Source organism: Uloborus diversus, chromosome 7 (genome assembly GCF_026930045.1).
Source record: "Uloborus diversus isolate 005 chromosome 7, Udiv.v.3.1, whole genome shotgun sequence".
In the NCBI taxonomy this organism is placed as follows: Eukaryota; Metazoa; Arthropoda; class Arachnida; order Araneae; family Uloboridae; genus Uloborus; species Uloborus diversus.
Window position 1 is genome coordinate 36,908,691 of NC_072737.1, and position 25,700 is coordinate 36,934,390.

Below are 25,700 nucleotides of genomic sequence, written 5' to 3' on the forward strand. Positions count from 1 at the left end.
TCTGAATTTTATCGAGCACCTGTGGGATCTCATTGGACATGACATGGATTGAGGATCACTGGTACATACCAATGATGAACTGCGCACAGCAGTGGATGTGTCTTAGGTAATTTACCTCAAGAAATCATCATTTAACTCATGGATAGCTTGCCTCGCTGGATTGTGGCCTGTATAGCTGTCCGAGTTTGACAGATTAGAAACTGAATAAACTAGTTAGTTTTTAATTTTTTAAATCATTTGCAAATTTATCTCACCACTGACGCTCCAGCCATTATTATGATTATGAAGCTACTCACATTCTTTTTTCTTAGTGTTGCAATTTCACTTTAAGGCTCTTCAGTACTGCTCATCTTGATTTTCGGGTCTAATGCTTTCTCGATATATGGAAAAATCTACCATACAGGATACCCAAAACAGGAGAAGTTATATATATTTTCAACAATAAGAGTTTCACCTTTTACCCACTTAGTTTCCCCAAAAGGTTCTTCCTTTTCCTCAGAAAAACTTTCGGTGTTTGACTTATTTTCACTCGTAAATTAGAACTATTATTTATTTATTTACCGATAAAAATAATTTTAATGGAACTGGTTTTGAAGAAATCGATCTTTTTTTTTTTTTTTTTTTTTCATTTTTCGCTACACATTCTATTAAATTAAAGTATCGGTAAATAATCCTCTTCACAGTGGCCTTCGAGAAACGCATGGGTTGAGCTAGTATTCATGTAAAACGGGGGTTCGACACCGGTTTTTAACCATATTTAGTTATATTTCCTCCAAGTTGTCTCCCTATATGCGGGAGAATACTATATATATTGTATCCTCCCATATCGTTGCCTCAGAGCAACAGAAAGACATCTAAGTCCAGAAATAACAGTGAAATATCCTACTGTAGTAAATTGTTCTCTTTTTCTCTCCCCCACAGGCTTCTCTCAAAAAAGGTGTGATTCACAGTTATGGTATCGGCAAGGAAGCTATAGCAGTGAAGAACTGCAGGGGACTTAGAAAGAAAGATATGTACCTCAATGACTATTTACCAAAAATGAAAGGTAAGTCTGTGAACCAATTGTAGCAGGAGAAAAATATCAATTTTATAATTTTCAAATGCGATAAATGTGTTGGATGTAATCATTGCTTGAATTTCATAACAATGAAAATCTCGTTACAACAAACAAAATGTTGAAGACCGTTGTAAAGGGGTTTCACTGTATTTGCGAAATATGACAACTAAAAGAATGCATTTTGAAAGCTTAAGAAAATATTCGCGTCTTTATCAATCAGCTAATCAGTTTAAAATAACAATGATGATGATGATAATAATAATGAAGCAAAAAAAAAAAAGTTGCAAAAAAACTTGAAACGGGTAAGTGTTCATATAGTATCAAGATTAAAGTAAGACAAAACAACGTTAGAAGAAGCACAAATTTGTAAATTACAGCAGACACGTGTTTCAGCGTTACAGGGAACGCCTTTTTCAATGCAAAAAATAATGAGCTTATGGATGAAAAGACATCCGACAAAAGAGTCTTTTCATCCATACTTTTCAGACAAACTTTTCATCCATAAGCTCATTATTTTTTGCATTGAAAAAGGCGTTCCCTATAACGCCGAAACACGTGTCAGCTGTAATTTACAAATTTGTGCTTCTTCTAACGTTGTTTTGTCTTACTTTACTGTTCAGCACAAAGGTATTTATTTATCTTAGTATCAAGATTGTTTATCATCAAAATATAGAGGTTTTAATGGAAATAATGTGATAGCACCAAAGCTAAAAATCGCTATTACTTTTGTCATAGTTGAATGAAGGATCTTTTATTTTAAAAATACAGTTAACAAAACAAATTTAGAATTCAATGTGTCTAACTTCTCGTAATTGTATACCTTTTTTTTTTCAGTTGATCCAGAAACATATAAAGTATATATATCAGAAATAATCGATGGAGAAGAAACATGGACACATTTAACCTGCGAGGCTGCTTACGTTCTACCACTGGCACAAAAATATTTCCTTTTTTGAGGATAAGCTATTAATGGCAAAAGAACGAGGGTGCATTAAACTGTGAGGCTGCTTATGTTACACCATTTGCACAAAAATATTTCCGTTTTTTTGAGGATAAGCTGTGAAAAGCAAAAGAACAAGGATGCATTTAACCTGCGAGGCAGCCTTAGTCCTATCATTGGCATAAAAATCTCTCCGTTTTTGAGGATAAGCAAGTGGCAAAAGAACGAGGCTCCTCAGAAATATTTCTCATTTTGGGAATAAACAGTGATCCAGAAGAAAGATATTTTCAATTCCAAAAACAGGGCAGAGTAGCTATTTAATCTGAACGAATGTCCTACCAAAAGAGTTTTAAAAAAAGTAAGAATAAATGAGTGATAGAGGGGTGGGGGGACACAGACTTTTTAACCTTCAGAACTGCCTCTGTCCTACCGCACACGTACAAGAAACGTACACCCGTCTAATTGCTGAAAATATCATGTCCTACTAAAACCTAGAAATGATTTATTTTTGACTAGTGGTACCCGCACGGCTTCGCCCGTAATAGCAAATTAAAAGGTCTTTTGGTTCGCCTGTATATTTACAAATGATGTGTAGTGAATTTTCTCGCCAATTGGCTTGTGCCCACGTTACGGTTCCACGTTATGATAATTTCGTATCTCGCCAATTGGCTTGTGCCCATGTTACGGTTCCACGTTATGATAATTTCGTAATTTATTCGTTCATCTTATGATATTTTTTTTTTCTTAAAATTGGAATAGAAAAAGAACAAAATCGAATTTTCGAAAAATCGCTTCGAGGTGCACACCCCCATGCTACATACTTTGTGCCAAATTTCATGAAAATCGGCCGAACGGTCTAGGCGCTATGCGCGTCACAGACATCCTACACATATCCGACAGACATCCAGACATCCTCCGGACAGAGAGACTTTCAGCTTTATTATTAGTAAAGATAAGAATGAATGAACATTGATTTTCAAAAATTCAGGGATATTATAAATACTATCTCCTCAAAAGTAGCTTTTTCGCTGAATAATCTCATAAAAAAGCAATAAAAATACATTCATTCTAAGTTTAATAAAACAAACATTTTATTAAACTTAGAAAGGACAAGAAGTTGCATGAGAGCTATAACATCTTAGGTACAATGTGACTAGAATGAAGTAAATTGCAATATCTTTACAATCTGCACCAATTTCAGCTTTGTTAGTTTTAGACCATAAGTACGAGTTGTTTAAATATTTTTTCTTACAATAGATTAATGTTGCATTCCAAAAGTTTTATATAACTTTGTACTAAAATAGTAAGAGTTTAGCAGATACGAAAATCAAAGTTCTTTTCTCTTAACACCTGATTTTGAAGCATATCAAAATTTAACAGAATTAAGAAGATAAGAAATGCTTTTCAGAAAGATAAACTTTTATGCCAAAACACAATTTAGGAAAGTTTACATTTAAAGTAGAGTTATTTAGATTTGATTCAAACTTGAAAAATAATCTCCATTGTGTTACTTGGCAATCCCCAAAACTTTTGATAAGTCACTCATCATAAGTAATGGTTTTTAAATGACACTACAATCATTTTACTGTATGCTATAAATCTAATCAACGCATAATTGGGTTCAAAATTTTTGACGTGAGAACTCCTTCATGTGCGTTGAGCGATTTTGTAACTCGTTTATTAAATGAAAAGTTTTAACTAGTATTTTAAAGTAATTTTTAACCTGCTATTTTCAAAAATTTTCAGTAGAATATGAAATCTACATTTTTTATCTTGATATTCGTGTCTCATAGAGAATTCGCTTCTCATTTTTATGTCTATTATATTTATGCTTCTTAAAAACATGAATGCTGTTTAGTAAAATCACATTGATTGCGAGCTTTGTTTTATTAAGAGGCTTATTTTGAAGTATGGCGAACATTCCTGAAAATATTTCAATCTTTAACATCAGAATAAGCAGGAATGTTGTCATAAGCATTTTTTATGCAGCGTAATGCAATTACAAAAAAAAAAAAAAATTTACTTAAAGTATTGAGGAAGAGAAAATGTTGCAACTTATATGCAAAAGATTTATCAACATATCTTTTTATTCATATAGTAAATGTTTACACTCAGATAAAAAATTAATACTTAGCTATTTGTGTTACTAAAAATTTATTATGATTTGACCAGAAGACAGCATTATGAAATAAATAACCATTTACTGCCATTAATGTAAATCACCGATAGATGATAACGAAGGATGTAATGTAGAAGCATGTTTCTCATTTTTGCTTGTTTTCCTCCTTATAGATATGTTTGTTTGTTCCCTATTGTTTAATAAACTATTTTTATAATAACGTAGCATTTGTTTTATTATAAATTGCAGACATGAAAATGAACCCATTTTACATGCAAAAGTGAGCTTATGGATGAAAAGACACCCGACAAAAGATTTGAATTAATTGCCAATGTTTGCATTTTAACATTGTATTTTATCTTACAGGGTAACTGCCACATTTTAAGTATTCAAATCCAGTCCTAGTTTTCAGAAAAGCACACTTTTAACAAGAATTGCCTAAACAAGTATATTAAAATTGCAGCCCTCAAGCTGTGCTTTTCACACGTTTCTGAAAATTAAAATTTATGTAAATGTAACAAACTGGATTACAATTAAAGCAACATACGATTCTGATATTCTATTGCTATCTTTAACAACAATATTTATTTTCAAAAACCTTCATATAGTAATAATAAACACTAGTGAAAATTTGAAAAAAAAAAAAAAAAAAAAATCTTTTAGTGGTATTACCTTGAATTGACTTCAATGTAAATGGATTAAAATTTTCCAATGGGCGTGGAAAAACAAGTGCAAGTTTTCAATTACACAATATAAAACACAAGAAGTGCTAAAAATGATGTTAAGCACAAAACTATTAATGTGCACAATTGGATATCTGAGTAAAAAAGAAGGAAGTGACATTTCATTGAATTTCTGTGAGCAAACTTTCATATTGTTAATAAAATTACATTATTATGTAAACCTAGTCACGAAAATTCAAATACTTAACTGCCTATATTCAGCTGACACTATTAACTTAGCATCTACTTTTTATTGTTTTTAGTAACCACTTAGTCCAAGGCTTGTACTCGTTTTGAAAATTATAAGACAATCTTAAAGCACCAAGTTAAAAAGCAAAGAAAACATTGATATACGAAGCATGTTGCAAAATTGAAAATACACATATTTATTCAAAACAGAAAAATTAAATTGACAAATTTGACATTATTTCAACCATCAACTAAAAAAAAACTTAAAGCATGTGCTAAAATTTTTTTTAAATAAAAACACTGTTTTTCTTCTCCATAATAGTGTTTCATAAAAGCAGCTGTGAGGGTTTATTTTAATACTTCATGCAGTTTTGCGCAAATTTTGTACTTTTTGTTTTTAGTTTAGGCAGTACACTTTAATGCTGTTTCAGAAAATCATTCAGTTATTACTTATTAAATTCTTTCATCTTGGTTTCTTGTTCAAAAAATGAAGTATTTAAAAATTATTCTTAATCCCTGCCGATTAAGAATGATTGGCAAAGTGGCCAATTAATCGGTGTATCCCCAATTTAAAACATTAATCAAGTATAAATTCCCTTTTAGTATCAAAGAATAAGCGGAAAAATAGCCCATTTTTGCATTCTAACAGACTTATTTCTAAAGAAGCAAATATCATACAGAATTTTAAGTCTTGTGAATAGAATTTTCTATGCTTTTATTATTGCTCATTCAAAAAATATAATTTGTGGTTTTTATACAGGGTGGCGACAGGAACTATGAAAAAAATTTCCCTGACTTTTCCCTGATTTACGTTACCAATTATAATGGTTTTCTCTCTTCCCCCTACCTGAAAACCACTGCATACTGAATAAAATACAGTGTTTAAAACTTTTTCAGCTGTTAATTAAAAATACATTTTGAAAAGATGCTCCTTTTTTGGAGTGAAAATAGTATACTAAATTATCTACAGAGAAATAATATAGGAAATCTAAAACAAATTTTATACTTCCAGTAACTAGTTAACATAAGAATTCTGAGGAATTATTAAAACCACTCTTAAAGACATATCTAATCATGATAAAACCAAAAAGTTTATATGGAAATAATTTTGAACTGAATTTTCAAGCAGTTTTCATTGTAGCTGTGAGAAAAAACAAGTAATAGTGAAAGTATAAAAGTAATGTAGTTTTACCTACAAAGACATATTTATGTAAAACAAATTGAAACCTTTTAACAACCAGTCACATTGAGCCATTCTCTAATCAAGAACCCAGGTTTTAATGAATGAATAAATACATCATTTTAACTATTAAAAAAATAACAAAAAAATTTACTTATGTAAACGCAATTTCAAATGATTTCATTATTTGTTGAAAAAATCTTAGATTAGTTTTGAAACAAACACTGAAATGCAAAAAACAATTATTAATTTCAAAATATATATGTGTATAATTCGGTTTTAAAATAACAGAATTTTTTAGTCTGAAAGAACCCATGGTGAAATCTGAGGCGACAGCAAATAATACAATGGCAAAAAAGCAAGTTGATTTTTTATTTGACATTCAATACTTTGACCTTGCAGAAAAAAAGATGCACAAATAATGCTGCAGTGTATAATCGCCCTCATTAATTTTACTTTTTTTAACAAATAATTGACGGAAATGCTTAAAAAATTAGGGTACTTAATTTCGCAAAGTGAAAACATTTTTTTTTCTTCCATCATTAAATTAACTTTCCCTGATTTTTTGTTATTTTTTTGAAGTTCTCAGATATTTAACTGATTAATAAAGTTCCCTGACTCTTCCCTGATCTTTCACCACCCTATGACATTTTAAAGAAGGAAAATGAAAATTTCAACTATATTTCTTATCTGTAGAAACAGAATGCATTTCTTTACTATGTAGTGAAATAACATTGCAACAAACATCAATAGAGCACGAATTTTGTTCAATTTAATAAAAATTTATTTTGTCGACAGATATTGCGTTGTATATGTTTCAACGAGATTTCACTTCATTAATGTTTTTATATTTACTGTTTTAAAAACTAGTTTGAACTGTAAAATAAAAATATACCTGAATAAAATTTAAACTGATTTCATGATCAATTTATAGCATTTTAAAGGTTGCATTTATACCATTAAAGATAAGATTTTAGTGAAATTAAAATGTTACTTATTTGCCTAATAAAGAAGTTTAATAACAGATGAAATGAATGAAATTTGATTATTGCAAAGGATGCAGAAAGACTGCACAACAGGGAACATTTTTATCCCAAACGTAATCACAGTTAGTAGAAGGGGCATTCCACGGTATTTTGGACATTATGTAGAGTCCGTAACATGACCTTTCTTTGCCATAACTTTTTAATTTACCGTTTGATTTGCAAATTATTTTAATTTGAGCTGGTGTGTTGGTAGGAAAAGATCAAAATAAAATAATATGCTAATCAAAACAGTAAATTAAAAAGTTATGGCAAAAAAGGTCACGTTACGGACTCTACATAAATGTCAAAAATACCTTGGAATGTCACAGAAAGAATGTTGAAAAATAAACATGAAATGATCCACACAATTAGTTTCGGTAAGAAAAAACGATAAAATACATCCATGAAGACATCATCACTAGTGTAAGTAGCAAAATATTTTTTACAAGGGAAAATAGAGACCAATGTTAAAACAAATGTAACCTGCGCCAACCCCGGGATTAAAAAAAGAAATTTTGTTAAACTTTATGATAAATAAGTCAACATTTTCAATTATTCCTCAGACTATTTTATTTAAGTAAATTTTTGTTGCAAAAAAACAACACATAGCAAATCTAACTGTAGAGAAAAAATCCTAGATAGAGGCATGATGATAATAAAAAAAAAAACAATAAGTACAAAAATTATGTGGCTTAACAATTACATCCCTTCAGTTTTCAAGAAAGTTCTCGTGAACTTAAAAAGTATACTACAATATGCACATTTTATAAGGTGTATGTAAAAACACTCAAAGCAGACAATTAGTTGAATAATTTTTATTAAAAGAAATAATTGTAGCAAAACATGAATAAATAAAATGGAGTCTACTCTGCACAAAATATTTTTTATTTAACAAAAGTTTCTATCAATATCACAAATTTTTAATTTGAAAAAAATGCCATTGTTCATAAGTAATAAGTAAAATATACAATTTAATTAATACAGGTAAATACTTGAACAGAAGAAAACACTTAGAACATCCTGAAAAAGAGAAAATATGAAAATTTAAAAGTATTGACAAAATAAAACAACAAATATTTGAAAACATTAATATTACAAGAACCACACTTGACATGTAGTTGAAAAACATAGGAGTAAACCTTGATATAAGGTCACTTTTTTAAGTCACTGCTATTGAATAGGAATTCCATGTTATGCTGTATTGAATATATGATAAGAAGTATTTGACATTCTTAGAATGATTTCAGTGGCACCCTGCTCGAAAATTTACAGTAGCATACAATCTTTTATTGGCGAAAAAGGCACTTTTACTACTAACTTATTATTTTTTAAAAAGTCTTTCACCAGAAAAATTTTCATTCAATGATGCTGAAAGTGAGGTGATGACACAAGCAGAATTACTCAAAGCATTAACTATATTAAAGACATTTCTTGCAAGCCATGAAGGATTGAAGTACATTTTCCAAAAATTCAAAACTTAGAAAACGTTATACTGAAGTCACAAGAGCCCAATCCTATAGATTATTTTAAGCAAGATAAGATGCAGATCAGTTTGCTAAAATATGCTTCTTCTAAAAAAAATAGTGAAAATTTTAATACCTAGTTATATTTAGAAATGCCTCATGTATACTGTTCCAAAGAATGATATTTGACATCACAAAATTAAATTGCATAAATGAAAAATGCAAAATCAGATCTCAAATAACCGAATGATGTTTAAGAAACAATACTACATATCCCTTGCTCAGTAAAAGTAAAATAACTTACTTTAAAACAAAGAGAAATTTGGTTTTGATGGAACTTGATGAGGAGAGCTGCGAAACAAATCTTGCATTCTCTGCATACGCATTCGAGTTTGAAGCTCAGCAGGCGATACTATGAAGTTAAATAATAATAAATTAATGAAAATCTTGACATTTAAAAACGAAAAACAATACAAAAAATAATACCCGACATTTTGCTACAAAGAATATTTAAATAAAAAAACTTTTGTTCAGCACATTTTAGAAATAATGCCTTCAATTAGCTAAACAGACAAAAAAAAAAAAAAAAAAAAAAGAAGTAGTTGTATAATGAATAAAACCATATAGTTGGAATTAACATAATTTTAAGAGTGATGGTCATGGAAAGTACAGAAATATTATATTATTCCATCATAGAAAGGCATAGGATTTTATCTTAAAAGCCATAAAAAAAATTAAAAAAACATCTAGTTTAATGCCAAATTAACATTTTCCAAATATTAACTGTTTTCAAAAAAAGCTGAAAGCTGTTTTTAATTCTAAATCAAAGCACTAAATATTGCTTAAGATTGCACAAATTTAATCCTTCATTATTGGAACATTTAGTTTTCATTTACGTTTTATCATGGCATCAAAGTTTTCTCTACCTGCTCTTGATTTATGATTCATACACAAAATTTTAAATCTCTTTACAAACTATTCATGGACTTTTCAATGATAAAATGAGATTTTTCAAGGACTAGTTATAACTAATTGAATAGTTGGAACTTTTTTACAATCATTATCTGAATAAGTGTTATTTGGTTCCAGTTTATACAACAGTTTTAGCATTAGACAAAACCTTTTACCAGTGGCGGCTTGTGCCTTGAAAAAGTGAGGAGACCAGATCATTAGTGAACTCGCACTCCCCCCCCCCCCCCAGTTAAAAAAAAAAAATTTTTTTAAATATTTTTTATAATGTTTAAACTTTTTAGAAATACATCTCAGTATTCGCTTTAAAATAAATAAAATTAAAAAAGATAAACTAAATTTTAAAAAACTAAAAAATAAGTAAATTAAAGAACAAAGTTGAAAAAAAAATCTTAGCGATTTACGCGCGGGTGTACCCTTCTGCATATCAATCTGCTGGCATCCAGATTCAGAATTTTTATGCAGAAAAAGCAAAAAATATCGAACTCTCTATTTTCTTCAAATTATTGAACACTTGTCATATATTCTGCATAAATATGTGCGCAGTAATTTAAAAACAAGTAATAATTTCTGCGTACAACGGGAAGACATTTTTTTGAATTAAAATATAATCTTGTAACGATATACGCACATACAACACACAACAGTGGCGCAACTAGAAAATAATTTTTAATTGGGTGGGGGGAGGGCACGAAAATAGCCACTATTTGAAGCTGCAGATAGACTGCTGTGATCAATTATTCAGAAAAAATGTAAAAACAGTAAAAATCATAAAAATAAAATAAGCAGAAAAAAAGGTAGCATGTGCTAAAATAACTTATCTCAAACGCTGAATGGAAATTTTTGGCAAAGTACAAGCTTGATAAAGTAAGAAATAGCAACGTCAGAAAGCACAAAGTGCAGATTACTGCAGACACGTGTCTCAGTGTTACAAGGAACCCCTTTATCAATGCAAAAAGTAATGAGCTTATGGACAAAATGTCTGTTCATCCATAAGCTCATTACTTTTTGATTTGATAAAGGCGTTCCTAGAAGCACCAAAACACATGTCTTGCAGTAATCTGCAATTTCTGCCGTGGTTATATTTTACTTTATTTTTCAAACACAAGGGGTATTTATCTTACAAGTTTTTATGTTTGCAAGTTTTGAAAAATCATCTTTTCATTAAAGGAGGTTGTTAATTGTGGAAATTCAGTTAAGTGGAAGTATCAAAATTGCCAAGTTCCTCAGTGCACTAAATTTTGATACTAGTTATTTTTTTTCCAAAAAAAAAAAAGTTTCGCAAAATAATAGGATTTTTCAGAGGGGAAAAAAATTGGATTTTCAGAGTGTACAAATATAGTTGGAGAAACTATTCAAAAAACGATGGCAAAAACTATTTTGCTAAGCATTTTCAATGCACCTTTTTCAAAATAAATCACAAAATTCAAAACACTAAGGATACATTTTAATGTTGATCAAGGACTTCAAAAGATTTTCAGTTAATTACAAGGCATCTTCAAATTTTTATATTTAAAAATGCGTTAGATTTTCAGTTGGTAAGACTTCTAACACACAAAATGCTCTTTCAAAAGTAAAACAAACAAAACTTACGTGCAGAATTTCGTTGTTCAAATGGCATGAAACCGGGTTGAGAGAAATTAGAACTTTGCGGAGAGATGTACTCCGGTCTAGGCTATAAAAAATAGAAAATTGAAATTCTTTTAATTTAGCAGTGGATACATTTCTGTTGAATAAAATATAAGTCATAATATTATCATAAAACATTATATAATGTTGCTCATAATATTCATACATTATGAACAATATGAATACAAGTAAAATGCAATTTTGATTTCATGCAAAAGAAGTTCACCAATACTTATTACACATAAGAATCATAAATGCAGAAACTTATCTACAAAAATATCATAACAGTACTGGTTATTATTAGCATGCTCAAACAGTCCTCAGTTTATTTCATATTTCAGAACAGATTAATTGCCTGTTAAGTATTAATCTCGGATCAGAAAGTATTAACTTATGTAACTGTCATGATGCAAAATAATCTTAGTATCAGTCATGAAGCAAAATAAATTAACTTTAAACTGTCAAGAACATTTTATTTCAGAACAATTTTTGTAGATTTTTTAAAAATAGTTAAATGTTGTACAGGAAAAAAAATAGGCATTTTTAAATGGCCAAGGATTGCTTTCAAAATTGCAGAAAAAGCAGTACAGTAAAACCTGTGAAGTTGATCACCTAAGTTGTCCACTTTTTTCAGGCATGGAATTAGCCCTTATCATATAAATCAACCTCTGTATGTTAACCACCTGCTTAAATTGACCACTAAAGTAGTGCACCGCAAGTGGTCAACTTACATAGGTTCCACTGCAACAGCCTTCTAAAAAGAGGATGCAGAAATAGAAGGAATGCAACCTGATACAGAGCAGTTTTGTCATCCTATAAAAATGTCTAAAAAAGGTGCTTTTAAATAATCTACAATTATCTTACACTGGCACAATAAAATTTTCTGTTTCTTAGTCTTTGACAATTGACATTTATCCGTATAAAGAATGTAGGAATACTTTTTGACATTATTTCAACTTAATTTTTGAGAACTTTACTGTGTACCAGAGTTTCCGCTACGATCACGATTTCCCCCAAAATGAGTAAATACTATCTAAATTACAACACCCAAGCAAAGCATTTGCTTCTTTGCTCAAATAAAAGAAAAGAGAGAGAGAAGAAAATATGTACATTCCGAGACGGGAAACAAGAAAGATGGTATTTAGCATATCATAACATATCATATTATAAATCTTACTGAAGATGCTTAAATTACAATTAAGTTCAAAAATACTTAGTGTTAATAGGCATTATGCATTGCATTTAAAGCAAATATTAGCTCATTTATGAACAGAGAATATTTATATTGCTTTACAGAAAGTTAACTACAAAACACATAAAAATAATATTATCAAAAATGTTTCATATATAATAAATCATTCAGTGCTGATCAGATTAAGCTTACTTTTATTCAAAAGGAAAAAGAACACATATATTCTGGAATAGGAGTTTTGGAATGATAAAATTACTTGCAACTAATTATCTTATTTATTTAAAAAAAATGGCAGAACTACTCTGAAATATGAGTTTAACAGTTTTAATATCCATAACTATTTCTGCAGCATAACAAATTAATTTCTGGAAAATACATAAATTTACTTTAATTAAACTTATGATTTTAAAGGAAATCTTATGTGCTTATAAAAAATTGTCAATAATGAATGCATTTGACAACAATATCAGTATTCGAGTTTGACTGATTTTTGACATTTGGGTTTTGGACAGTTTGGATGTCAAAAATTCAATCCTGCAATGAGAAAGAGTAATATGTCCAAAAGAGCGACAAAATAAGGGGTATTCTGACAAGGAGTAGCTGCAATAAAAATTTTAAACTTAAAGGCCACTCAAAAAGAACCTCTCAAAGAGCTTAAAAAATAAACAAATAAAATAAATAAAATGCATTAATTGACACTTGACTTCACAAACTCTTTGAGACCATGAAAACAGTTTGTAAAAACAAGAGTTCCCTTTAATGGAAAAAGCATCAAAAATTAGGTACTATGTACAGCATGCATACTTCCATGGTAAGATATAATGGAAACCAATTTTGAGTTAAACAAATTGAAGGCATACTAAGACAAAGTTAATGCGAGTAATTAGCATGCTACCCTTCTCACACCCTGTTTAAGCATCTCATATTGAAGTAATCTTTAAGATTAGCTTACTTAGGTACAATATTTTGAAAGCTATATTTCATTTTACCAATACTTTTAGTCATTTCACTTTTGTTTTGCACCAAAAGAAAAAATGCCTAAATCCAGACACATAAAAATTTAGATGATAAGCAGGGTTCGCGTTTACGCGCTATAGCGGGGTTTTTTACGCAAATTCGCGGGAAAGGGACGCAACTTCCGCGAAAATTCGGGGTCCTAGGGACCCAGAACACCCAAAAGATAAAAAACCAGAAAAAAATTGTGGAAAATGCTGAAGATCTATCTAGTGAATGCTTTTAAGCTTCAATGACCAGGAGAATCAACAGAAAAGGATTAAAATGACCCTATCTCTTTATCAGCTATTCAAACACACCCCTACTGTTGACCAGTCAATGGAATTTTAGTGATAAGACTGGAGCTTACAGTGACCTCCTGGGCAGAGCTCAAGGAGCAAAATATTGCAAGTTCATAAATAGCCCATTGTACTGTATTCTAAGAATAAGTTCTCCCTCAACTTTTATCTTGGAAAATTCCTGAAAACAACAATAAAGATCAAAAGTAAGAGTGGTTTCAATGCAATCTTCAGGATTGATACAGGACAACTGAGTAGTAAAAGCTTATCTATTTTGCATTCACCTAACCAGAATTACTTTTGAAAATTATTATCTTGCATCCTCAATAAAAGGATGGGTGAAAAAAAAATGGCTAACATTTTCCCGATCGCGCAAAACACAAAGTTCTGAACTTAACATTTTTCTTGTTAAATTACTTATGAATATGAATTTTATACAAAAGCACTTTAACCTAGTTCATTTTCTAGTAATTCACCTATTTCTGAGGGGCTATTTTTATTTGTACTTGCAAAAGTCGCGTATTAATCGATCGCGCCATTTTGAAAATGGCGAAATTTTTAAAGTAGCACCAAAGCCAACACAGATATTTTAAAAGAGTCAAAATGAAGTCCAATTTTCTAATTTAAGATTGCAAATGAGCAATTTTCATACTCATGTGAGAAAATGTTTCGTTTTTGCGATAGCGATTTTTGCGTTGGGTTAATTCGCTTGCGATTTTTTTCTATTTCTATGAAATTGCCATTGATAATTGATGGAGGGGGGGGGGGGGGGGCTGTTTGCTTTTTTTCACCTAGAAAAATGTTCATGAAAGCAAAGGTTAAGGGAGTGCTTTCTGCTTGATCAATCAAAGGCATTTATTTTTTATTTCATGGTAAAATCCAACTTTAAAGTAAATTTTGAGTTTACCTCATTGTAACTGACTAAATAGTTTCTCAAATAACTAAATCTTGCAAGTGTATTATTTGAACATATGATAATCACAGAAGAAAAGGGCAAAATCAACCAAATTAGTTTATTTCATACCTTTTTCAAATAACTGTGTGGATAGTTTCTTTTCCCTAAGTATAAATAGTTGTATATTATTCAATTATGTGCTAAGATTTTCTGTTTAAAATTTAAGGGACTCATTTTTTCCGCCAAAGGACCCAAATCTATTTCATTAATGGGTCCTTGGGACCCAAGTTACGGATAGTTGAGCGCGAACACTGTGATAAGGTTAAGTTCAACCAACCGTTCCTGAACTGAGACTTATCAACTTTTAACAAAAAAGCTACTTTGAAATACCATCATAAAATAATAATAATGCCATTTTCAGTTTATGAAAAAATGTTTTAAAGCACAATTTTGCAGAAATAGAAATTAAATGGTAAAAATAATGACTGTTTGTAAATTAAAGGTTTAGTAAATAAAATGTCAGCTGTGTAGTTATTGTACAGTACATACTTGTGTGGGTAAGGGAGTAGGTTGTTGCTGCCACTGTACAGGTGGAAGAAACGTGTTATTTCTTATTGGGAGACGTGGAACAGAGAAAGCTCCAGCCAACTGATTTTGAAATGTGGGGGGCATGGAAGTGGGAAACGTGTGATTATCTGCAAAAGAATGAAAAATATATTACCAAAAGCACGGTAACACTTGCATACATAATACTGCTTTACATAAACAAATCAAATAAATTATTTTTATGCAATTAGTTTAAGTTTGTGATAGAGTATTAGTTTTTTTTTCTTCATGCAAATTGGTAATCATTCAATTTGATCTCAAAACTAATCAATTCAAACTTTTTATCATCAATCATTTTACATTTTCCAAGTTTTTGAGCAATCACGATTGCTTATTGTTCTCATTTGACCGTTTTTGGTGTCCGTGCCTTTTTCAACTTGGACTAGAAGCATGCAGCAGCACCGCCCACCGTCCTCTGCTGGCGGCGGTGCGGCGAGGCTGCTCCGGTTTTGAGCTATCCGCTTCTCCCGGTCGGAGGCGTCCATGTCCTACACACACACATGTTCACACACATACACACACACATACCCTCACACACGCCTACGTGCATACACACTTGTCATTGCACACACACACACAACTATGCACACGTAACCGCCCAGGAGGAGAGGCAGGCTTGGGGGGGGGGGGGGACAGGAGCCGTTTCTAGAAACAATAACTCCAATGAGTAGGGTCCTGTCTCTGTTCGTGATTGCGAAAAACATAATTTGAATTCAAAATTTCAGAATTCAAATCATTTTTTTTTCTTACTTTTTAAAAACCTTAGGCACAAAATATTACTTAAAATCAAATTGTAAAAACAGAGACTCCTTCATTTTCAAAATTGAAATATATTTTTGCAAAATAAAACTCACTACAGAAGGGACAAACCTAACCAGACAGGATTATAAAGACTAAACAAATCCTAATCACCAATCATAACATTAAGATGCTACCAGGTTAGATTGGCCCAAACTATGAAAGAGTTACTTATTATGATAAAAATGAAGAAAAAATTTGATTTATAGTATTCTCAAATCATGAAAAGTTGGGAAAGAACTTGATGAATTCAGACAAAACTCAAACATTTCTTCAGCAAAAAAAAAAAAACCAAAAAAACTATACAAACTATAAGCTCATGTTAAGTCTAAAAGTTGAATTTAAATTGCCAATAAGTCATACATACTCATATCACAGACCGGAGGTTTCGGGTTGGAATATACAGGGGAAAGACCATTCATCAATGGAATAAAATTTGACAATTGTTCTTTTTTTCTAGATTCTTGATGCAAACCATTTCTTTGTCTAAGGTGAACATCGCCTGAGGGAGGTAAAATACTTTTCAGGAGTAATCGAGTTAGCCTTTCTTGTTCGCTTACATGTACTTTCTTCTTCACTAAGTCACGGAGACCAGATAATGCAACCTCACAAGGATCAAAACCTAAAAAAGATGCATAAAAAAAAAAAAATTAGTTTAAAAAAAATATTTGAAGTAATTTGAGTAATAACACATTATTAAGAAGTTTATGTAACAAGTAATACATATCAGAAATAATAAATTTTCAAATAGACACTTTTAACTCAGTAGCTGCGTTTTAGTTATCACAGGCTTTATAAGCTGAAGAAATACAAAATTACAATGCAAAATTTTCAAATAATTTTTAAAATAAAATACATAATAGATAATATGATAGTATTCAAAAATATAATAAAAAACAAATTACAGCAAAAGTAAAACTAATACATGGCTGATTGCCAGAGACGGCCATTGTAGATTATAAGTGCGGGGGGGGGGGGGGGATTTTTGGAAACTGAAGATTTCACTTTTGGCTATCTTTCGGTGACTTAATGCTTCAGAACCCCTTCCCCGAAAAATGTTTGAAGCTGAAATATTAAAAGAAATGTTTAGGCTGTCTTTGGCGATGTAAATGAGGTAATTTTTGAAAAAAAAAAAAAAAAACAAATCGAGAAACTGGCGTCTTAAAAAGGCAATTTTAGGACATTTTTAGCAAACTGAGGTGCAAGTCGTGCTCGGATTCTCTCCCGAAATTTTTGCAAAGTTGAATCGTTTCAAATCCGCTATTTTAGGATTAATAAATGGCTTTGAATGGCTTAATGAAGAAAGAATGAGTTCGGAGATTCGCTTTGAAACTGATAAAGCCCTGAAAATTCAATTTTAGACTTCCTTTGGCGACTTCAAAGGAAAATTTGGGGATCTACCTCTGAATTTATGTTGTAATTGGAGTCTTAGAAACATATTTTCACATATATATTTACTGACCTAAGAAGCATAAAGCAAGGAGGTTCTCCTAGGAAAAAATTCTAAAATTGGAACCTAAATAATACAAATTTAGACCATCTTAGAAGTTACAAGAAGAAGGGAACACGTTTGCAGGTTTTCCCCTGGAAAGTTTTCGAAACTGAAGTCTACAAATTGCAATTTTAATCTATCGCTGATGATGCTCACGTAATTCCCCAGAATTTCTTTCAAATTAAAATTTTAAGAAAGTTCAGGCAATCTTTGATAATGAAAAAGTGCGGGAGCGGTCTCCCCCCTTGCCCCCCTGAGTTGCCGTCACTGCTGATTGCACTAGCCTGTGATGAAATAGTTGTCTCTGAAATTTGAACACTTATGGAATGTTTCTTGTATGTTGAAATTAAATTTAAGCCAATAAGTTCCCACCACGTACCATTTTTTTTTAAAGAGGAGCCCAAAATTAACCAAAACCAAAAATAAAAGCAAATTTTCAACATTTTGTTCTCACTATACAAGTAATATATATTTAGTTCCATATTATTGTATAATAAAGCAACATTTAAAGAATATTCTGCAAAATTTTCATGAAGAAATGAGTCGTTATCAGCAGCTCTCTGCGTGTGTTTTAAAAAAAGAAAAAATATTGTGTTGCCTCTTCTAAATGCCATCACTAGATTATCTGAAATTACAAACCAAAATTTTGTTTGTTGTTATGTTTATGCAAGTAACAATGCCAATTTTGTTTTCTTATTATTTTAATTTTTTAGTTTTTTAAGGACTTAACATCCTCCAAAAGTAGCCGTCAATGCCTCATTACTTCATAAAATTTAATGAAAAGTTCAGAATATTCTTCAGATGTTAGAATATAGAAATAAATACATATTAAACTGTGTCACCAAAACAATTTTCTGAAAATATGCCATTTTTCCCGCTGCATAATTTTTTATTTTGCCAAGGATAACTACAAAACTAAATTCGGCAAGTTGTGTACATTATAGTTTTTCCTTAAAAAAAAAAACAGTACAGTCGAAGCTCATTATAACAACCCCTGTTGTCCTAATTCCGTAGCTATAACGAGGTCATTATAAGGTATGGCATGTTATTAAGTAATTTTTTAAATACACGAATAATTGCTCACAGTTATGTTTCCTTTTAAAAGCGAATCAAAAAATTAACAAGATAACAAAATAATGTAAAACAAGTTTTTTTAAGTTTTTTTCTCTTTTTTAAAATTTTATGCTGCAACTGTAGAAGCTTTTCAATTTTTTAATTTTTTAAAAAAAATTCGTTATATCTACTATTTGTGTTTGGTTTTCATCACTTCTTTGATCCTATACTAACAAATAATTCTTTTCAAAGGTAATATTTTACCTTTAGAAACATAAAATGTTTAAATATTAGTTTTCGAATAATTAGTCCTGAAGATAATACAAAAACTGAAACTATGTTTTGAACGTTATATTGGAGTGAACGGTTCAGTTCAGACGCTCTAATGGGCGCTAAAATAATGTTGCATCTATGGAATACTAAATGGAACTTAATGTATCGGTCGCCATAACGGAAAGGTCGCAGTAATAGGAGGTCATTCTATAGAGTGTTGACTGTATTACGAAAATATCTTTCATGAAAATTGCATAATTAGACAACACATGTAAGTCACAACACAGGTCAGTGTTGCCTGCTTCATTTACTCAGTAAAAGGTGCTTTTTGATTCCCTGATGCCGAGTAATGTGTATTTTTTTAAAGGTTTAAAGCAATACAAATAAAGCTGAAAACTGAAGTAAATTTATACATTTAGAAGGAGAAAAAGAAAATAATGAGCAGTTAAGGTACATGCAAACAATATTGACAAATTAATACACTCACTAAATTTATGCTTCAGTTTTAATAAAACAAAGAATTTATTTCTTAAATTAAAAACAAAGCTATGTAGCTTTATTTATACTATTTATGAAATAGAATCTGTTGAATTAAAAGAGAAAGAATACTAGAAATAATGCTGAATGGATCAGCTTCAAACTTTAGAAACAGCAATTACACCCTTCACAAAGTTCATGATTACTAAAGGAGACCCCTAATAAAGTCTCTAGCAACTAATATACTCTACTATACTATTGCAATTACAAAAAGTTAATTCACTAAAAATTCAATCGAAAACCCATGTTTTTTTCATTAAAAAAATCATTAATATCTGCTATTACAGGAATAAATTTTCAGGAAGAATTAAATTCTTTGTCAAAGGATGAAATTGGCTTTATTATTATGTCTGGAATGTTCCCGATAAAAAATCTATTGTTCTAGTAAATCTTTTAAACAAAAAAAAAAAAAAAAAAAAAAACACACACACACACACACACATTTATACGTAATAAGTACATATTTACAATAAATAAATTGCAGGAAAATTTCTAGACAGATCCCTGCATAGAAACTACACATGCTAAAACAAATATACAGACCTAGTTCATCCGATAATGGAGATTCATCATTTGCAGTAGGATCTAATGCTAAAAAAGAAAAAGAGAACAATTTTCAAGTAGATTTAATAATAAAAGAATAAGTTAAACTGTGCTCAGAAGACTGAAAAGTACCTTCTTTCCAAGCAAAATAAGAAAACAATTGAAAAAATTGCCCCACTGTTACTTATAGTTAGTGTGTTGAATAAGTACAGGGGCATAAATGAATTTAAGAAGGGAAGAAAAAAGGAATTATGGTAAGAAAAAGAAGAATTTTGGTATGAAAAAAAAGGAAGTTCTTAAATTCAATTATTCAACTATGTGTATGCAATGAATAACAGCTTGTAAAGCAAAAGCTTCTGAAAATTTGAGTGAGAAGTAGTGATGTAAAATACCCGGGTATTTATTTTTAGGGGTAAATACCCAGGGTATATACCCGGGTAAATACCCAAAATGGGTAAATACCCGGGTATTTATTTCAAAAATTTATATTCAACTAAAATACTTTTCTGCATACAACCAACAATATACATTTTTACCCAAAAATTGTATTTTGATCACATATTTAAAGAATAGGGAAGTATTCGATTTTCTAATTTTATTTTTATTTGATAGAGTAACATACATGAACATCATCTGCGAAAAAATTTTTACGATACGACTAATACTTTTTTTTAAAATAATTTTTTAAAGTTCACGCGCGAGTGACGTCATTTGCTTGTAAGTCCTTTGACTGACGTCACTGCCGCGCTGCGAGGCGGCGGGGTTGGCTAGGACAAAGAAGTGCTTGGCGATCTTTGGGGGAAGGCGCGGGAAAACAAGAGCCTTCTAACAGCAGCGCGCATAAAAGGCTAGTGAAAATCCTTTGCTGTCTGTAGGGTTTAATGCATTCTGCGATTGTTTTTAATTTGATTTTCTTTGTCATGGCTAGTAGAATCAATTACAAGTATTGCTTCGTTCCTGGATGCGTATCTACATCTAAAAAAACTCCTCACAAGCGATTTGTTATTGTTCCGTCCCAGCAGGATCTTCGAAAGAAGTGTTTTCAAGTGTGTTTATTAATTAAAATTTGAAAATGAAAATTTGCACTTCATTTTAATTAAAAACTATGTCAAGTGAGAAATACAGTTTGAAATATATGTTCACAACTGTTCATAAATAAATGTTTAATAAGCATATGAGATATTTTTAAAAAAATGCAAGTAAACAAAGGAATTTAAACCCTGCACAATAAACTTAAATAGAAAGTAATAGATGCATTACTATTTCCATTTTAATAACAATGCAAAAACTATTAATACTTTCTTTTTTAACATTCAAACTATCTTCAAATTTAACTATTACAAATTGATAATTTAAAAATACATTTTCAGTTTATCACCAGAAGCGTTTCTATATATACAAGACCTTTCTCACCTGCAAAAAGGTACTTATTTTATGAAATGAACACCATTTTCAAATTTATTATTTTTATCAAAAGAGCAAAAAAATATATTTTTCCTTTTTTTGCTAAGTTGCACAAAAACTCAAGGATAATTAACATGTATTAGTGGATTTAAAACAATTTTCCACAAAAAAAAAAAAGCAGATCAACTTTTATTGCCAACAAAGCGAAAAATTTTCATGCAAAAACTGCTCTAAAACTTAGTACTGGAATCACTTGCAGTAGGGTTGTTACAAAATGCGCGCCTCATTAAAAGCCGCCAAGTAAGAACTGGAATAGCGCTCTTACATTGTAATTTATATATTCAGATAAAAAAACCATCGACACACAAATGGAAATGATCAATCTTGATAAGGGAAACTAATGCGAATAATATGAACTGCAAACATAGACGGATATGTACGTACAATTTTAAAGAATAACAATGGTGAAACTTTGTTGTCTCACTCCCCGTACTTCTAGGACATTAAATCTCTCGTCCTTTTGAAAAAAGTCAAACACCATGAATGACTTTACTTGAGGAAGGTTATTGGATTGACCTTTCGTGAATCCTAGCCCCATGATGGAAAAAATGCTAGTTAAATGCTTTAAAAAGGCTGAAAAAGACAGTGCTATTCACCTCCTGGTAGGCGCAACACGGCATGGAAATGGAGCTCTGATCGGAACAGGGAAATGACGTCAGCTGCTGACGTTTTAGGCCACACCTCTTTTTTGCGCATCGCTCTTTAAAAAATTCATAAAAAATCAATCGTTGGTTTTAAAAATCCGGCCATGGTGAATTTTTGTGTTTTGTAAGCCTGTCAACATTGTGCAATAGTTAAAATTGGAATATTTGATAGGTTGATACTTCCCTATTATTGTGTGAAACAGCTTAGCAATCTAATATGATATTCACATTAAATGTGTTGGATATGCCTGATCAATGTCGATAGCCAAATTTCAGATATAAAAAGCCATTCTACAAAAAGTAAAAAGATTAACTGGTTACAAAAAAAGCAAACATCAATTTTTTAAGATCCTGGTCTTTTATAACGCAGTAATATGTCCCTGCATGACGAAATGTCGCTCAATTTATTATTACTATTTATTTACGTATATCTTATGCAGAAATTTCCTCCAAACTTAGTTCAATTGTTCAGGTGTATTCTGTATCACACACACATATATATATATACACACACACATAATATACATAAACATTTAAAATTTTTAATCTTTTATTTTAGGATCTATGTTTAAAAAAGAAAATAGTCACCTTTTAATACCACCTAAATTTTTTTTGCAAAATGCGCAATTATTAGGGGATTTACCCTGCCTTCGGAAAAATACCCAAAAAAATATTTACCTTCCCACCCTACAGGGGAGCAAATGCAAATGAGCAAGGCAACAGAAAAGAATATTTTGCTTTTTTTTGCTTATTAATGTGAAAACTGTTTCTATATTTTCCATGTTATCACTTAAATATCAATAAAATAAATAACACGATAGTCTTAATAACTTCTCAGTTTATTCTGCCAAACATCCCTCATGCTTCCTTTTTTTTCATTTTGGATATGTGACTAACCTAGATTGTGATTTTGAAATCCTGAAGTTCATAATGAATTGCTTATACTTCTCCAATTATGACATTGAAAAGAAAGATTCTTTGGTTCACCATATGTTTCTTTCATGATTTCATCAAGTCTTTCAATAAAAAAATATTATAAACTGTGTAATACATACATGTATCTATCAGTTTTACCAATTATTTCACATTTAGATTTTTAAAAAAAATCCCATTCACTTTTTTGCAATTTTTGTAAAATACCCAGTTTTTGGGTATTTACCCAGACCTTGGGTAAATACCCGGGTAAATACCCAAAAAATATTTACCTACCCGCTGGGTATTTACCCGATCCACATCACTAGTGAGAAGCTAATGAATCACTACCAGTAGTAGGTCACATCTGACTTAATTTTGTAAACTTCATAATCCAAGCATATTTTCTAGAATCAATATGCTTAGATTAAAAACTTAAAATATAAAACTGCATGATTGCAGGTCTATGAGTGCTTAGAACACTCATAGAAAAAACATAAGTTTGTTCAAGAAAGAAATGATGACCAAACATGCCTATTCGTCAGTATAATTGAATTTTAGTTGGGCATTAAGAAAACATCTGATTGACAGGGCTTTCAGTCTTAACATTTTTCTCAACTACAACATTATAACTCTAATTGCTCCCTACAGATTAGTCGGAGAGTGGGCGTAACCCCCTTCATTTTCAACATTATGTTGGTTCTGATTGACAGTTACTTCGAAATCTTAAGTGTTATAAACATTGGCAGAACACCATGCATGCCATAACACAGTTGAATTCTGTGCCATGTTCTCTAGATGCTTTGTGAAATACAGTGGTGCTGCCATGGAGAGATTTTGGGGACAAAACCTCCTTCCCAGAACTCTTGGTTTCAACACACAATGCCAATCCTAATAAGGTAGTTAAAATGCACATAATGGTGGTTATGGCCAAAAAACCCACCCAGAAGGTAATTTATGGCTACTCTACAGGCGGAGGGTTGGAATTAGGAGATGTTTTACCAAAAAACACTTGAGAGAACATGACACAGAACTCAGCTGAGTTATTTGATAGGTGGTGTTAACGAAAAATGATATTTCATGTATGTAAATTTAAAAACATAAATTTGTTTCAAAAGTGCAATCATTACACAAGAAATGTAACACCGTTATATATTGTAACAGAGATTCCCAATTCTACATAAAAATTGTATTGAAATTTATGTTTAAAAAATTTCTCATTTTATTATGACGCCCATTTATTTAAAAAAAATAATCATCTCACAGACAAAAAATAAGGAAAAGAAAAGGTTTGACCAAGTCCCAGGAGCCAGGCAAAAGTTGAGAATCAAAACTTTGTCAGTTTATCATAAACTCACACAGAGTAGTACCATTTTGCCTTTTTTTTTTTAAATTTCAAGTCTCAAATTAATGGAAAGTTTGTGCAATAATTAAGTTACTATATTCCTTTAAAGTAACGCAATTATTGACCGAGATGATGTAGATAAAAAACCTGAATGTTCCTTGTTATAAAACAAATGTAGAAAATTGCAGTATACAAAAAAAAAAAAAGACATTTATGGTCAAGATGCCTTAAAAAATGCGTGAATTGAAGAATATATAAAATAATAAATTTCTCACATTCACACTGGTATGGAAAGTCAAGTTACCATGGCAACCAAGACCATGCATGAAATATACATAAATCAAGCACTTACCAATTTTTTGTGCTACTTCATTTGAAGACAATGCGTGAAGCTCTGGTAATCCTCTTGATCGGGCTCCCCTCATTATTGGTCGACTGGAACTGACAGGAGATTGCCAGGGAATGGGTTTTTGTGGAGGAATGCTGAAGGGGGATACTGCTTGAGGTGAGAAATGTAAAGTGCTATTCGTGGGAGTTGGGCTGACGGGACCGTTGGAAAAGTTTTTTGAATGCACAGGGGATGAAGGTTGCCCGGGAAATACAACAGTTCTTGAAATTAAAGGGTTTGTACAAAAGACTTCTTCATTGCTTTCGTTAAACTTTGAATCTTCAGGAGAGCTACCTTGGCTGCTACAAGAAAGGAATGATATTGCACCAGGTGAAGAATTTTCTTCAAGTTTAGGTGTTGATGGTTTAGAGCTTCTTCTGAAATTGGAAAGATTTTTAAAAGTTAAAACTAAGAAAATTTATAAAAAACCAAAAAAAAAAAAAAAAAGAAAGAAAGAAAAACACACAAAGCAGCACAAGAAGACTTCAACAAAAAATTCAAGCGCAACCAGAAGAAAATCCAAGGAGACAAACCAATTTCAAGGAACTACTGTAAAACTAAACACACATTGTGCTCCGCAGCACCTCATATTTTATTCACTTAGAATAATGATAAACAAATCTGCTTTTCATATAATAATGCACTTCAACTACTGTACTTTGTCACATATGTCAAGTCAATTGTGTTACTTCCAATATTTTCATATCAGATAAAAATTAGAAAACAATTCTAACATGCTTTATTCCAACAATGACAAAAATGTGCAGTTTTTACAATGTATTGCTAAATGGCTTTAAAACAAAAAAGAAAAAAAAGGAGCCAATTTAAATAAGTGTAGATAAAAATACTTCTAAGGTCAAAAACAGACAAAATACAGTGGAAACCCGATTTGACGTTGTTCGTTGAATACATTACCCCCGCTTCCGACGTCATTTACTGATGGTCCCTGAAATAAGCTACACAGATAATGTTA

General features: G+C 30.9%; 2 protein-coding genes across 3 annotated transcripts in view; one reads left to right on the forward strand and one right to left on the reverse strand.

Annotated features, from left to right (window-relative positions):
- Positions 1 to 2,013, forward strand: part of LOC129227063 (urease subunit alpha-like) — a 32,560-nt gene extending 30,547 nt beyond the window's left edge. The window contains exons 21-22 of the mRNA XM_054861707.1: positions 922 to 1,045; positions 1,892 to 2,013. Coding sequence (XP_054717682.1) covers positions 922 to 1,045; positions 1,892 to 2,013 — 246 coding nt within the window. The remainder of the gene's footprint in view (positions 1 to 921; positions 1,046 to 1,891) is intronic.
- Positions 2,014 to 8,101: 6,088 nt separating this feature from the next.
- Positions 8,102 to 25,700, reverse strand: part of LOC129227064 (CCR4-NOT transcription complex subunit 4-like) — a 61,593-nt gene continuing 43,994 nt past the window's right edge. Inside the window, exons 12-18 of one of the 2 annotated variants that reach the window (XM_054861709.1) lie at positions 24,692 to 25,101; positions 19,975 to 20,022; positions 16,444 to 16,698; positions 15,222 to 15,367; positions 11,258 to 11,339; positions 9,000 to 9,107; positions 8,102 to 8,252 (exon numbers count right to left, since the gene is read on the reverse strand). In XM_054861709.1, the coding sequence (XP_054717684.1) occupies positions 9,001 to 9,107; positions 11,258 to 11,339; positions 15,222 to 15,367; positions 16,444 to 16,698; positions 19,975 to 20,022; positions 24,692 to 25,101 (1,048 nt within the window). In that variant the 3' untranslated portion in view covers positions 8,102 to 8,252; position 9,000. Of the gene's footprint in view, positions 8,253 to 8,999; positions 9,108 to 11,257; positions 11,340 to 15,221; positions 15,368 to 16,443; positions 16,699 to 19,974; positions 20,023 to 24,691; positions 25,105 to 25,700 lie in introns of both variants that reach the window. The other variant, XM_054861708.1, reaches the window with a different exon arrangement.